Here is an 11,694-nt window from a genome sequence, read left to right as displayed (position 1 = left end):
AAAATTACAATTTTGCCCCTAAACTTTTGCATATTTACACTTTTTCCCCTAGGCTCGGGAATTAAACCTCATCCCTTATTCTTATGTTTTATGACATGCTGATCACTTTTCCCTTCTATGGCAACATCAAATTCTCACTCTAACATATACTTATGACTATTAGATATTTTTGCCGATTAAGCCCTTTTACTCGTTTTCACTCAAAACCGAGTAGCACAAGTTGTCTAACATAATTTAAAACCTCATATTCTATTATAAAACAGCAAAATAAACACATTTCACCTATGAGTATTTTTCCAAATATGAACCCTAGCTTAAATTATTGCTAGAATAAGCTTAATCAAATTACCAGGATTCAAAAAACGTAAAGAACTTGAAAAACGGGGTTATAACAGACTTACTATTAAGATTGGAAAGCTTGAAAACCCTAGCCATGGCTTCCCCTATACTAATTTTGGCCTCCATGAGAAAGATGAGTCAATTTTGGCTTTATTTTCCCTTTTTATTTTTTTTTAATTACCAAATGACCAAAATGCCCTTCCTTACTAAACTTTCAAAAATTCCATCTATGTCCAATTTTTGTCCATCATTTAGAAATTGGTCAAATTTCTATTTAAGACCTCCTAATTAATATTTCAAAGCAATTTCATACTAGAAACTTCTAGAATGCAAGTTTTGCAACTTATTCAATTTAGTCCCTAACTTCAAATTGAGCACTTTGTGCATAGAATTTCTTCACGAAATTTTCACACAATCATGTAATAATATCATAGACCTCAAAATAATTATAAATTAATTATTTCTATCTCGGATTTTGTGGTCCCGAAACCTCTGTTCCAACTAGAACCAATTTTGGGCTATTACAATTAATCTAACATTAAACCTTCCAAATCTAGCATAAATCATCAAATTACTCAAGCATTCAACAATGGCAACATGATAAATCTTTAACAGTTTCGAAATCTAGGGCACGGGCTAGCTAGAATACAAAGCAACAATATCAAAAACGTAAAAATCATTAAAAACCGAGCTAAAACCATACCTTAATCTAGCCTTCAAAGTAGCCGAATGTTTGAACTTGATTAATGGCTTTCTCAAGCTTTAGTTTCGGTGGAGAAGATGAACATTTTCATGCATTTTCATGTTTTTTTATTTAATTAACTATAATAACCATTTTAACATTTTAACCTTTGTAATTAAATATAAAAATCACATAATCCATGCCCATTACCATCCACTAATGCTACTAATGGGCTAATTACCATGCAAATACTCATTCATTTGATTTTTGTAGTCATTTGGTTCATTTAACTTATAGAACTTATATTTTACGCTTTATGCGATTTAGTCATTTTTACCGAATTAAACACTCAAACGGTAAAATTTCTTTACGAAACTTTCACCCAATAATTGTATCATGTTGTATACCTTAATAAAATAATAAAATAAATATTTTAACTTTACATTTGTGGTTCCGAAACTACTGTTTCGATTTGACCAAAAACGGGCTGTTACAGATGGTAATCCACATATACTTCATATTAACTTTTTATATTTTCTTTGAATTTGAATTTTTTATTATTTAAATATTTAATATTTTTAAATTATTTATTGACGTGACACATATAAGACAAATAGTGTCATATTAGCATGAAGTACATGTAAATTATCACACGGGTTACCACGTCAATATCATTAAAATTTAATATTTTAGTTTTCATTTTCAAGAAAAAAACAATTTGACTCTTTTTGGAACGTTAATGGTCAAATTTAGTTGAAAATAATAAGGGTCAAATTGAGAAAGGATACAAACGTTCAAAGTTAAATTTGTCATTATACCTTTTAAAATCTAGACTAAATTAATAAAATTTGTAAAATAAAAGGTTAAATTTGTTATAATACTAACATTCCCTCCAGTGACCAATAGTCTTTTAACGTTGGAGTGACTACAAATTTCAATGATTGATTAAAATAACCAAAAAAATAAAATAACATTGGTGACCAAAACAAGAATGCCCTAAAACTTCGATGACTATTGAGCAGTTTACCTTAATCTGTATTATCTTAACTTTATCATTTCAACCAAAGCCACATTTGGTTGAAAATGAAAATTTTCATCATTTTAGCATTTAAAATGTGTTTCATAATCAATTTAACTTTTTACTTAATATAAAATCTTCAACAAAAAGTGTTGAATAAGATAAGTAGATAGCTAGCTACTTGTCACTTAATGTAAAAAATATTAAGTTGATTTTATTTTATTAAAAATTGAAATAAATTATCCTTTTTGTTAAAGAAAAATGAGATATTCAAATTACCATATTTATTTTTCATCCAAAATTATCCAAAATAATATAAAATATTATATTAATAAGAATAAAATTAAAAATCAATATTTACTTTTATCAAATAACATAATTATATTCAGTACTTATATATACTAATTCACCAAATTTTTTTAATATAAATCCAACACTTATAAAATTTACCAGTAAAAATTTAATATTTAAAATTTCAATTTATCAAACACACGCTAAATTTATATATATATATTCACCCATAGTATGAATAGAGAAATAATTATATGAAAATAGATATTACTCATTTCCAATAGTTTAATGCCATATAAACAATTTCATCGTGAAATTTAATATTTTCATTTGGATTTAATTTTTTTTAAGTTAAAAATAATGATATAACATTAAACTATTAAAATAATATCCAAATGGTGGGACATCCCCGTTTTATATAATTATTTTTTCTCTAATTAAAATTAAAAGTTTTTAATAGACAAAATTCATAAATAGGGGATTATTTAATTACAAGACAAGAATAAGCATTTATTTAAATATGAAATAGTTTGAGCTTTGAGGTTTTGACTATTATATTTCAAAATCTTTATAAGGATGTTACTCTTTTTTAACAAATCAAATGATGAATATAATATTAGAACATAAATAAATAATACAAAATAAAATCATGATATTTATAGAGAAATGTCACAAAATTTATATTATATAATTATTTCATGCCTTATTATTTACTTCTCGAAAGAATACTCGCTGAAGAAAATAATGGACGAAAATAGTGAGGTTCATATAATAAGTGCAAATACTAGTGAAAAGTTAAAGCAGGAAACATGGGAAAAAACTTAGATTTTAGAAATTAAAAAAGAAAATGAAAAACAGAAAGTGACAAAAACACACACACGATGAGAAAGAAATAAAAGAGGAGCAGCTTTGTCCTTTTTCTTTTTTCCAATTTTTCTTCATTTTAGAGCTTAAAAGCCTTCTTTCTTCTAGCTTTCTCCGAATTCCCAGAAATAAATTGCAGTTTGAGAAAAATAGCCCTTTTAGCCTAAAAATCCCCTCAGAACAGATCCCTTTGTCCTTGAAAAGAAATTACTGTTTTTGTTTTGTTTTGGAAGAGAGAAGTTCTTGGTTGACTAAAGTTTAAAGGTTTTATGGGGTCCATAAAGATTTCTGGGACATCTTTATTTGCCTCTCTCTTATGTTCTTCTCTCTGATACAACAAGCTAAAAAGCTTCTAGTTTTGGCTCTTCTTTGTTTTTTTTTTTGCTATTTGTTTCTTCAAAGGTTGTATTTTGCTCAAACCCAAATCTTTTGGCGTTTTGTTTTGTTTCTAGATTTTCCTTTTCTCTTGTTGCTAGCTGTTTCAATTGGTTTTATTACAAAGGAGATGCAACCGGGTCGGCCACAATCCGTGGTAAGTCCGATTCCCCAGCGGAGTCACTCATCTCAAGCAGCTGATACCAGAGGGAAGCATAGGATACAAGCTGAACTCAAAAGGCTAGAGCAAGAAGCTAGATTCTTAGAGGTTTGTAAAACATCATCGTTTTTTAGTTCTTTTAGCTTCTAAAATGTGTCCTTTTCTTGTTTGGAGTGTTGATTTTCATTTGTTTTCAAGGATTGGATTTGGATTATTTGATTGTCTCTTTGAATTTCAAATTATTAGTCTCCTGAATTTTGGCCCTTGATTTGGAATATAAAGCACCTTGAATTATTTCCACTTTATTTGCTCTAGACAGGCAGGGATACCCTGGATTTATTTATTAGTTTATTAATGAAGGGTGGTAAATAAATCTGGAAAAACTGGAAGTACTTAGTATTGATTTACATCACCTTCACTGGATAAGGGCTAGTTTTTTTGTTTTTTCTTTTCTTTTCTTTTTGTTCAATAGGACTAAGGTTAGTTTACCGTTGAAGATGAAAAGTGTGCTGTGAAAAAAGAGTTTTTAAAAAGTGCTTTTCAAAGGTTTAGACATGATATTGTACTTAAACATGATTATGTAAAGTAGAAGATTTAACGGAGATAAAATGTTTAACTTCATTGAAAAACACTTTTTCAAAAGTTAAAAGCTAAAAATTTGACATTTTAGCTTGGGTTAAAATTGAAAGTATAAAATCAAGGTTTGAGTTGACAAGTGCTTTTCAACCCAATTATTAACAAAGCCTAAGTAGGTTGGCATTGTGCTATCAAAAGAATGTCTGTTAACTGCAGTAGCTCTTTTCTTCATTTGCTTCTATTCAACTTGGTCCATTGGCTCTGTATTGACTAATCCAATCTTGCTATCTTTGGTACTGTCCTCAGCGGCAAAGTCATATGTGTCCTGATGTCTAAAGCATATTTGTGATGACACCTAATTTGGACTTAAAGAACTTGTTGTTCATCTTTTTTACGCTCATTTTCAATAATTTATTTATACCTCATCCCCTTTCAGATTTTGTTTGTTCCATTCGGACACATGCTGACATTATCTCATAAATTGTTACATTTGATTTGTCAAAATCTCTTCCATTACCGTGTTTACTTCTTAAGAATTCTTTTTGGACCAAACAATGGTACTGCACTTGTAATCTACTGGGATAAATTATTCATTCAGATACGAGCTTACCTCGTTGTCTATATTGTAATATGAATGTTATTGTTTCATCTGTGAAGCTTAATAATATATATGCTATTCACCAAAATGGTGGAGAGGCTATTTCTGAAAGTTGTTATCTGTTTACTTGTTAGTTTCTGTCCATTTGCAGGAGGGAGAGAATTTATTTATACTGGGTTAGAATTGGGAATCAAATAGACTACGCATCCCATTAAGTGCACATCTTATGATTACTGAAAGATAGTGTGTTAATGTTGTAATCACAAGTTTAAGTTTGCTTACCAGAAGATTTTGCCATTATAAAGCTGCTCCTGAAAATTGCAGTAGACGTTGTTTGGTTGGTTCAAATCCATGGAAACTTGTGTGGTAAAATATTTTCCAAGGAAGCTGCTTCTAAAATATAAAGTTGCTCTCGATTGCTGTCTTTCATATTCCCTATATACAAGTTCTTTGTTTGCCTACTCCTAGCGTGATGGTAATGAAGTGCAATTGTACTAATTGTTTTTCATGTTTTGTGTGAACTTAATTAGTTGTAATTTTCCTTGTTTATCGCAAATGTAATCATTCCCACTTCTTTCTATGACTTGCGTTCCTTTAGCTGTACCTCGCATCTTTCCTTCTGCTGTCTACATGCCTCCTCTGTTCTTTTATAACTGCTGTCTTTTACTTTTGTTGGAAATTGTATGTTCTGTAAGTTGGAGCAAGGACAGAATGATTTTGACTGCAACAAGTGAAGCCATCTCTTTCAGTTAGTTTTAACTACTAAATTCTCTGTTTTCATGCTTTATGCGGAGAACCAGTTCCAAAAGCTGCGACTTTATGCAGTCTTGTATGTTGAATACGAAGGTGGGAAATGGTGATGCAGCCATCAATTCGAGAAGGTCCTTCAGTTGATGTTTCATAGTTTACTGTTTATGCTTAAGATTCTAACACAAAATGTTAATTTTGCCAATGAGCATTTCATCATTTAATTGAATCTTACTACAAAACTTTTGAGTAATCATATGGACCTCTCATAATGTTCCTTTTATGCAGGAAGAACTGGAGCTGATAGAAAGGATGGAGAAGGCATCAGCTGCATGCAAGGAGTAAGTACGAAAAATACATTGTATTCATTTGCTATTTTAGCATGAACATTAAGGGCAAAGCTGATGATTTAGATTTTACTTTTCTTATGCATGGCAGGATGTTTAGTAATGTCGAAAGTAGACCCGATCCACTACTTCCCATGTACGTCAGTACACACATTCATGAATACGCACGCACATGTGTACTTGCACACATTCTTTCTATCAGAATTTTTCTTACAATTCCTAAAACTTGTTTTTATCAATTTTTGACAGCACAAATGGTCCTATAAATCCCATGTGGGATCAGTGGTTTGAAGGTCCCCAGGAAGCTCAAGGTTGCAAATGTTGGATACTGTGACAGTTTTTGCTGATTTGAAGATTTAACAGTTATACATCTTTAGTTTGGAGAGGCTTTGATTTATAGAGTTGTTACAAAATATTGGAGCTGTTTTACAGCATTTTTTTCTCACATACTGTTATAACAACACTCTCTTCATTGTCAAATGTTATAAGAAAAGCTTCATTGTGCAGAAAATGTTAATTTCTTAATGCAAATTGAAATGTTAAAACAACCTACAAAATTTAATAACAGCTGCAGATGGTACAAAAAGAGTAGACTTTGCTTCGGACATCTGAATCTATAATATACGAAAAAATTACCGATCTTCCTGTCATACCCTTTTTCAACTTGTTGCTTTCTCAGTAACTGTTGGGCTTTCCACCATAGACCATAATACAATGTGTATCCGGTAAGTGCACAGCAGGATTGGATGTGCCAATCATGGGTTTTATGCAGCGAAGTGAAAGGGCATCAGTGATCTCGGCTAGGGTCTTTGCATCTTTTATGTCTTTTGCTTATTTGCAAAGACAAGTATAACAAAATGTTGTCGATCCTCGTGTCGAAGCAACCTGAAGAACTCATCCTTGATAAGGGTAATCCTGGCTCTGTCTGTGCAGTCCACCACAATAACAGCATGAGTTCCATGATAGTATGTCTTTCTTGGCCACCAAGATTCCAAACCTACGGCAATTACAAATATTGACTTAATATCCATACCATGCTGCTTTGACTCTTAATATTTCTTTTAAGTACTAGTGTTCAGCAGTTATGTTTGACACATTTTTTGGACACGGGTATTTAGAATATGATCATTTAATCAACACTCACATTTAAATTCAAGTAACAATCTAATAAAAATTCAGCCAATCAACAAAGTGAACAAAAGCAACGATCTAGTTTATCCTATTTAACATGTCAATATCCCTTTAATATTATACATGACAACATATTCATGTGCCATTTCCATACAATCCGCTTCCAACCAAAATGTCAGTTAAAAAAGGCATGCAAAAGGGATTAAATGAGGATTCAACACATAATTGGTTGATTTCACAAGGTTGGTAAAAATTAATACATGGAAACATAACCAAAAAGTTGCATGCTTTAACCTAATTGATTCAACACCTCACAACTTTTCCTAACTACCAAAGAGGTATAAAATTTTTTTAAACCATTGAACTAGTTTCAACACTAGAAAAGCCTAGAATAAATTAAAAGAAATAATAATAATAATAATAATAATAATAATAATAGAAATTAAATCATTGAGGAATTGAAAAAAAAAAAGAAAAATACCTCAAAGCGAATGTTTTTATAAACAAGCCCTTCAACATTACTATCAATAGGAGGATGGGTAGTAATAACATCATCAAGGTGAAGCTTGTAAAGCGACTTCGTTTTGCCTGCATTATCTAACCCCACCACCACAATCTTATATTCCTTTACCGAAAACAACATGAACTAGCTTGAAATTGATAATTCTAGGTGAACACATACATAAGTGAGACCGGAAGGAAACCTTATCGTGTATAGATTCGATTGTCCTTATCTAGTCTAAGTGAGATTAAGAGATTAATTGGACTAAATTGTAATTGGATAATTTATTGACCGAGAGGTAAAAAATAAGCTAATTAGATTCAATCCAATTCCTTAATCCGAGAATTAAGTTCTAACACAGATACTAATAAGCTACTATTGTCTTTGTTATCTTTATTACAAGTTTAGAATTTTTACAATTTAGTCCTTTAACTATTACTGTAGTTCAATCTTCAAATATATGATTTGTTGTACTATATCTTGTTAGACATTAGCTAGTCTGACTTTGTAGTTCGCATGCTTGTTGCTAGTATTTCATTTTTATCAACCTATCTCTTGTGTTCTATTGTACACTAAAAAATATTACAACTAGGTCTATCAAACTTGCGGAACACTGCACGCTTTATTCTTTATTTGCAATTTTCTCTTCTTGGTGTACGTACGTCGAAGCACAATCATTGATCTTTCGATTGTAAACCCATAACACCCTGATCCAATTTTTGAAGGTCTACAATCCTTGTATGTCATTCTTTTGTTAAAAATTGTTTGTGTTTAATTTTCTTTTATGCTATCATATGACATTTGTAGTTTTAATTGTTTATTTTGTTTATTGTTTTTATTATTTTATTGTGTTCATTGGTTTTGGATAATTGTGGATAGCTAGGATTGCTAGTTGTGGATAATTAGGACTATATATGTGCATCGTACTTTATTTACTTGTAGGATAACATTTTTACTTGATGTAGTGTTGTTTGACAAGAACTTGTTCCACTCCAGTATTACAATGCCATAGAGTAGTATTTCACATTTCGAGCTCAACCTTTCATTGGTAACATGGATATCTTCTAATTTACAATTTTGTGAAGCCGAAACTAAAGACCTAGTGGGATTTCTTTATCAGTTTGAGCATATATGTAATACCCTAGTCTATATGGGATTTTAAATGAGGAAATACATTTGTTATTGATTCTATTCGCTTTAGGATGAAAAGTGAAGGAATGATTAGATTGTTGGAACAAATCTGGTTCAAGAATGATCTTCTTGCATAACAAAAAAATAAAATTTTGAAAATCGAATTAGTTTGTGATATTTATAGCAATAAACGTTTTCTCGGAATATACCTATGCTTTGAGCAAGATGGATCCTTGATGTTCTTGACTTTCAATCGAACAACCTTCTCCATTATTCTTGTACCATGAACTGCTTAAAGTGTGGGCTTAAATAATTACAATTCAAACACAGAACCGGAAATAAATTTCTTACATTCAATAAGAAAGTAAATTTCTCTCTCACTCTTTCTTATTGAAACCAATAGAATCGTTATTCTGAAAAATAGAATTTATACTTAAAAATAAATTCTTACTATTTTTGAAAAAAATAACAATATCTCAAAATTGTGTAAAACTTATTGCGTTTTAAGCCCTACCGATGCCATCTATTTATAGGGAAAAGAAGTGAAACACTTGTTGAATTAGTAGAAGTTTATTTAATAGAAAAATAACTTCCTAGTTGAACTAAGAGAGAGAAGGGAGAATAGGGTGTGCTTCCCCTTATATGTATTATGATGGGGATTCGAACCATTCCTGTATTAGGTTCAATTATATGTGCTTCTTGAACTTTTAACCCAACACTTTATACTTTAATCCAACCTAGTACATGTTTTTCTATTTCTCAAAATAGAAATTATTTATTAGTTTAAATAAATTAATTTTTCAATTAAATAATTTTCTCAACCCAATTCTAATTCTGTTAAAATCATGACTACTTTTGTTGTGCCCCAAACCCAACCTAATTCACTGGGTCCTGATTTCAAGCGTTACTATACAAAACTTAATCAATAACAAAAACAATTTCCTATTTCTTTAAACATGTTCTTTAGCATTCTAAATTTAAAATATAAATATTACAAGAAAACAAGGGAAGTATTTAAAATATGGTTACATCAATCTTGTTACAAATCTTTACAAGTTAAAATTTTATTCTATACAAACTCAAAAGGCGAATTCCAAGACTACTTCACATATTCACTACATGCAGAATAACCTATCCCGCCACTGCCTTGGCGTACTCCTGGCATTGTTCCTCCAAGCGAAGTCTCATATCAGATACCTAAAAAAAAACAATAACAAGTCTTGTAAGTACATGGGTACTTAGTGAGCTCATTAACTAAACCTTGATGGATACTTTGCAATCTTGCTTGAATTACTATGTCAACCAACATTCTACATCATTTAGTCCAACAAATAGCACCACAATTTATCATTCTCTTACATGCCAATTATCATGCTTTATCATACTAAATTTTCCTTATCTATCTAATTGAGGAATGCTTCCAATCATTTTATAAATCTCTTGTCCCATAATAATTTCTTAACAGTGCGTACCCTCAGAACCACTTATAATAATCCTTGCCTTAACTTATACTCTTATCTCAAACAGTTGTTCACTGATCTTTATCACGAGTGGATACATATATATATTTGGTGAATAGTTACGTAGAATATGATACTATCAATTCATACTTAGTCATCTACTGATTCAGTACCACACATATCCATACTGATAAATCATTACATAGACCACTCCGACGAATTTCATGTCGGTATATATCAGAATCCCATAATTCAAGATAACAATTCCCCTCACTTTCCATATTTACAGATCATCATAACGAATACGCTTCTTGACATACAAATAAAAATATCTTTTTCATGGAAAACCCTTAAGAATTAGTCCCTCATAACCCAGAACATATCAATAATTCACCTTAGACAATGTAACAACCCGTTTTCAATGAAATCAAAACAGTGGTATCTGGATAACAAATCCGAAAAGAAAATTTTTATTTTATTATTATTTGAATGTCTATGAAATATTAGAATGGTCTTTTAAAAGTTTTGTTAAGAAAATTTGACGTTTGCATGCTTAATTAAGTAAAAAAGAATAAATTGTAAAAGGTACAAAAGTAGAGTTCTATAAGTTAAAGATATCAATTAGCTATAAAATTTTAAAGTAAGGGGACTTAGATGGTAACTAGACCATTTATCCTGTTAGTGGAATTTTATGGACACAAATTAAGTTAATTGTAAGTTAAAATGAAAGGTTAATAAAGTAAATTAATAAATAAGTTAAAGAAAAACAAAGAAACAAAAGGTATCATCTTCTAAAAACATTTCTCCCCACCGAAAATTTGAGAGAAAAACCTCCACTGTTGCACCTTGAACATTCTGCTAGCTCCATCCTTGCATGTAAGTGTTATTTTGTCCCATTTTTAATAATTTTTTTCTTTTCGGGATCGTTGTAGCTCAGTCTAACTAGCCTAGGGATTAAATTGCAAAACTATTAAAGATTTAGAGTTTTTCCATGAATATGCTTGCATGGTTTTTGATGTTTGATGGAAGACTATGAGTCCTTGTTGTTAGATAAACAAGTTTTGTAAAGAGATTTTTGATGAAATTGTCATTTGGGGACTTATTTATAAAAGTAGTAAAATTCCATAGTAAAATTGTGAAATGCTGATTTGTATGGGTTAGTGTAGGTCCTTAGTGAATTTGGCTAGCATGAAATGTCTATGAAATTTCTCAAATTTCAATTTACGAGCTTAAGGACTGAATTTTAAAGAAGTTAAAATATTAGGGGAAAAATTGTAGTTTTGCAAAAAGTATGAATTTTGGACTGAATTGAATAGTTTAAGTATTAAATGGATTGAATTTTCCTATTCAGATCAAGATAGACCTTATACAAATCTAGATCGAGATAAAGCTAAAGCTTTGGATTTGTTGATCTCGTTTCTACATCTTTGTCATCGAGGTAAGTTTGTATGATTAAATTACATTTTAATGTTA

General features: G+C 30.4%; 1 protein-coding gene and 1 pseudogene across 2 annotated transcripts; one reads left to right on the top strand and one right to left on the bottom strand.

Moving 5' to 3' along the window:
* Nucleotides 1–3,140: 3,140 nt before the first annotated feature.
* On the top strand, nt 3,141–6,508 carry LOC107897700 (guanine nucleotide-binding protein subunit gamma 2). Of its 2 annotated transcripts, XM_016823236.2 has the most exons (4): nt 3,160–3,837; nt 5,939–5,991; nt 6,089–6,133; nt 6,247–6,508. In XM_016823236.2, exons 1-4 carry the CDS (start codon nt 3,511–3,513, stop codon nt 6,329–6,331), a joined length of 510 nt encoding a protein of 169 aa, XP_016678725.1. In that variant the 5' UTR covers nt 3,160–3,510; the 3' UTR covers nt 6,332–6,508. The 2 variants fall into 2 exon arrangements, with proteins under 2 accessions (XP_016678726.1, XP_016678725.1); XM_016823237.2 differs by lacking the exon at nt 6,089–6,133 and having other exon boundaries at nt 3,141–3,837.
* Nucleotides 6,494–7,771, bottom strand: LOC107895804 (ADP-ribosylation factor-like protein 5; annotated as a pseudogene).
* Between the last annotated feature and the right edge of the window lie 3,923 nt (nt 7,772–11,694).

The sequence above is a fragment of the Gossypium hirsutum genome, chromosome A10 (assembly GCF_007990345.1).
Source record: "Gossypium hirsutum isolate 1008001.06 chromosome A10, Gossypium_hirsutum_v2.1, whole genome shotgun sequence".
NCBI classification, from domain to species: Eukaryota; Viridiplantae; Streptophyta; class Magnoliopsida; order Malvales; family Malvaceae; genus Gossypium; species Gossypium hirsutum.
The sequence above is the reverse complement of the archived record's forward strand: the minus strand, read 5'-3'. Positions and strand labels throughout refer to the sequence as shown.

What these genes read in the sequence shown, in the direction of transcription:
- LOC107897700 (XM_016823236.2), top strand. Translation starts at nt 3,511, where the DNA reads ATGTTCTTCTCTCTGATACAACAAGCTAAAAAGCTTCTAGTTTTGGCT. An exon ending in AAGAAGCTAGATTCTTAGAG is followed by an intron (nt 3,838 to 5,938) that starts GTTTGTAAAACA and finishes CCTTTTATGCAG; the next exon opens with GAAGAACTGGAGCTGATAGA. An exon ending in GCATCAGCTGCATGCAAGGA is followed by an intron (nt 5,992 to 6,088) that starts GTAAGTACGAAA and finishes TATGCATGGCAG; the next exon opens with GATGTTTAGTAATGTCGAAA.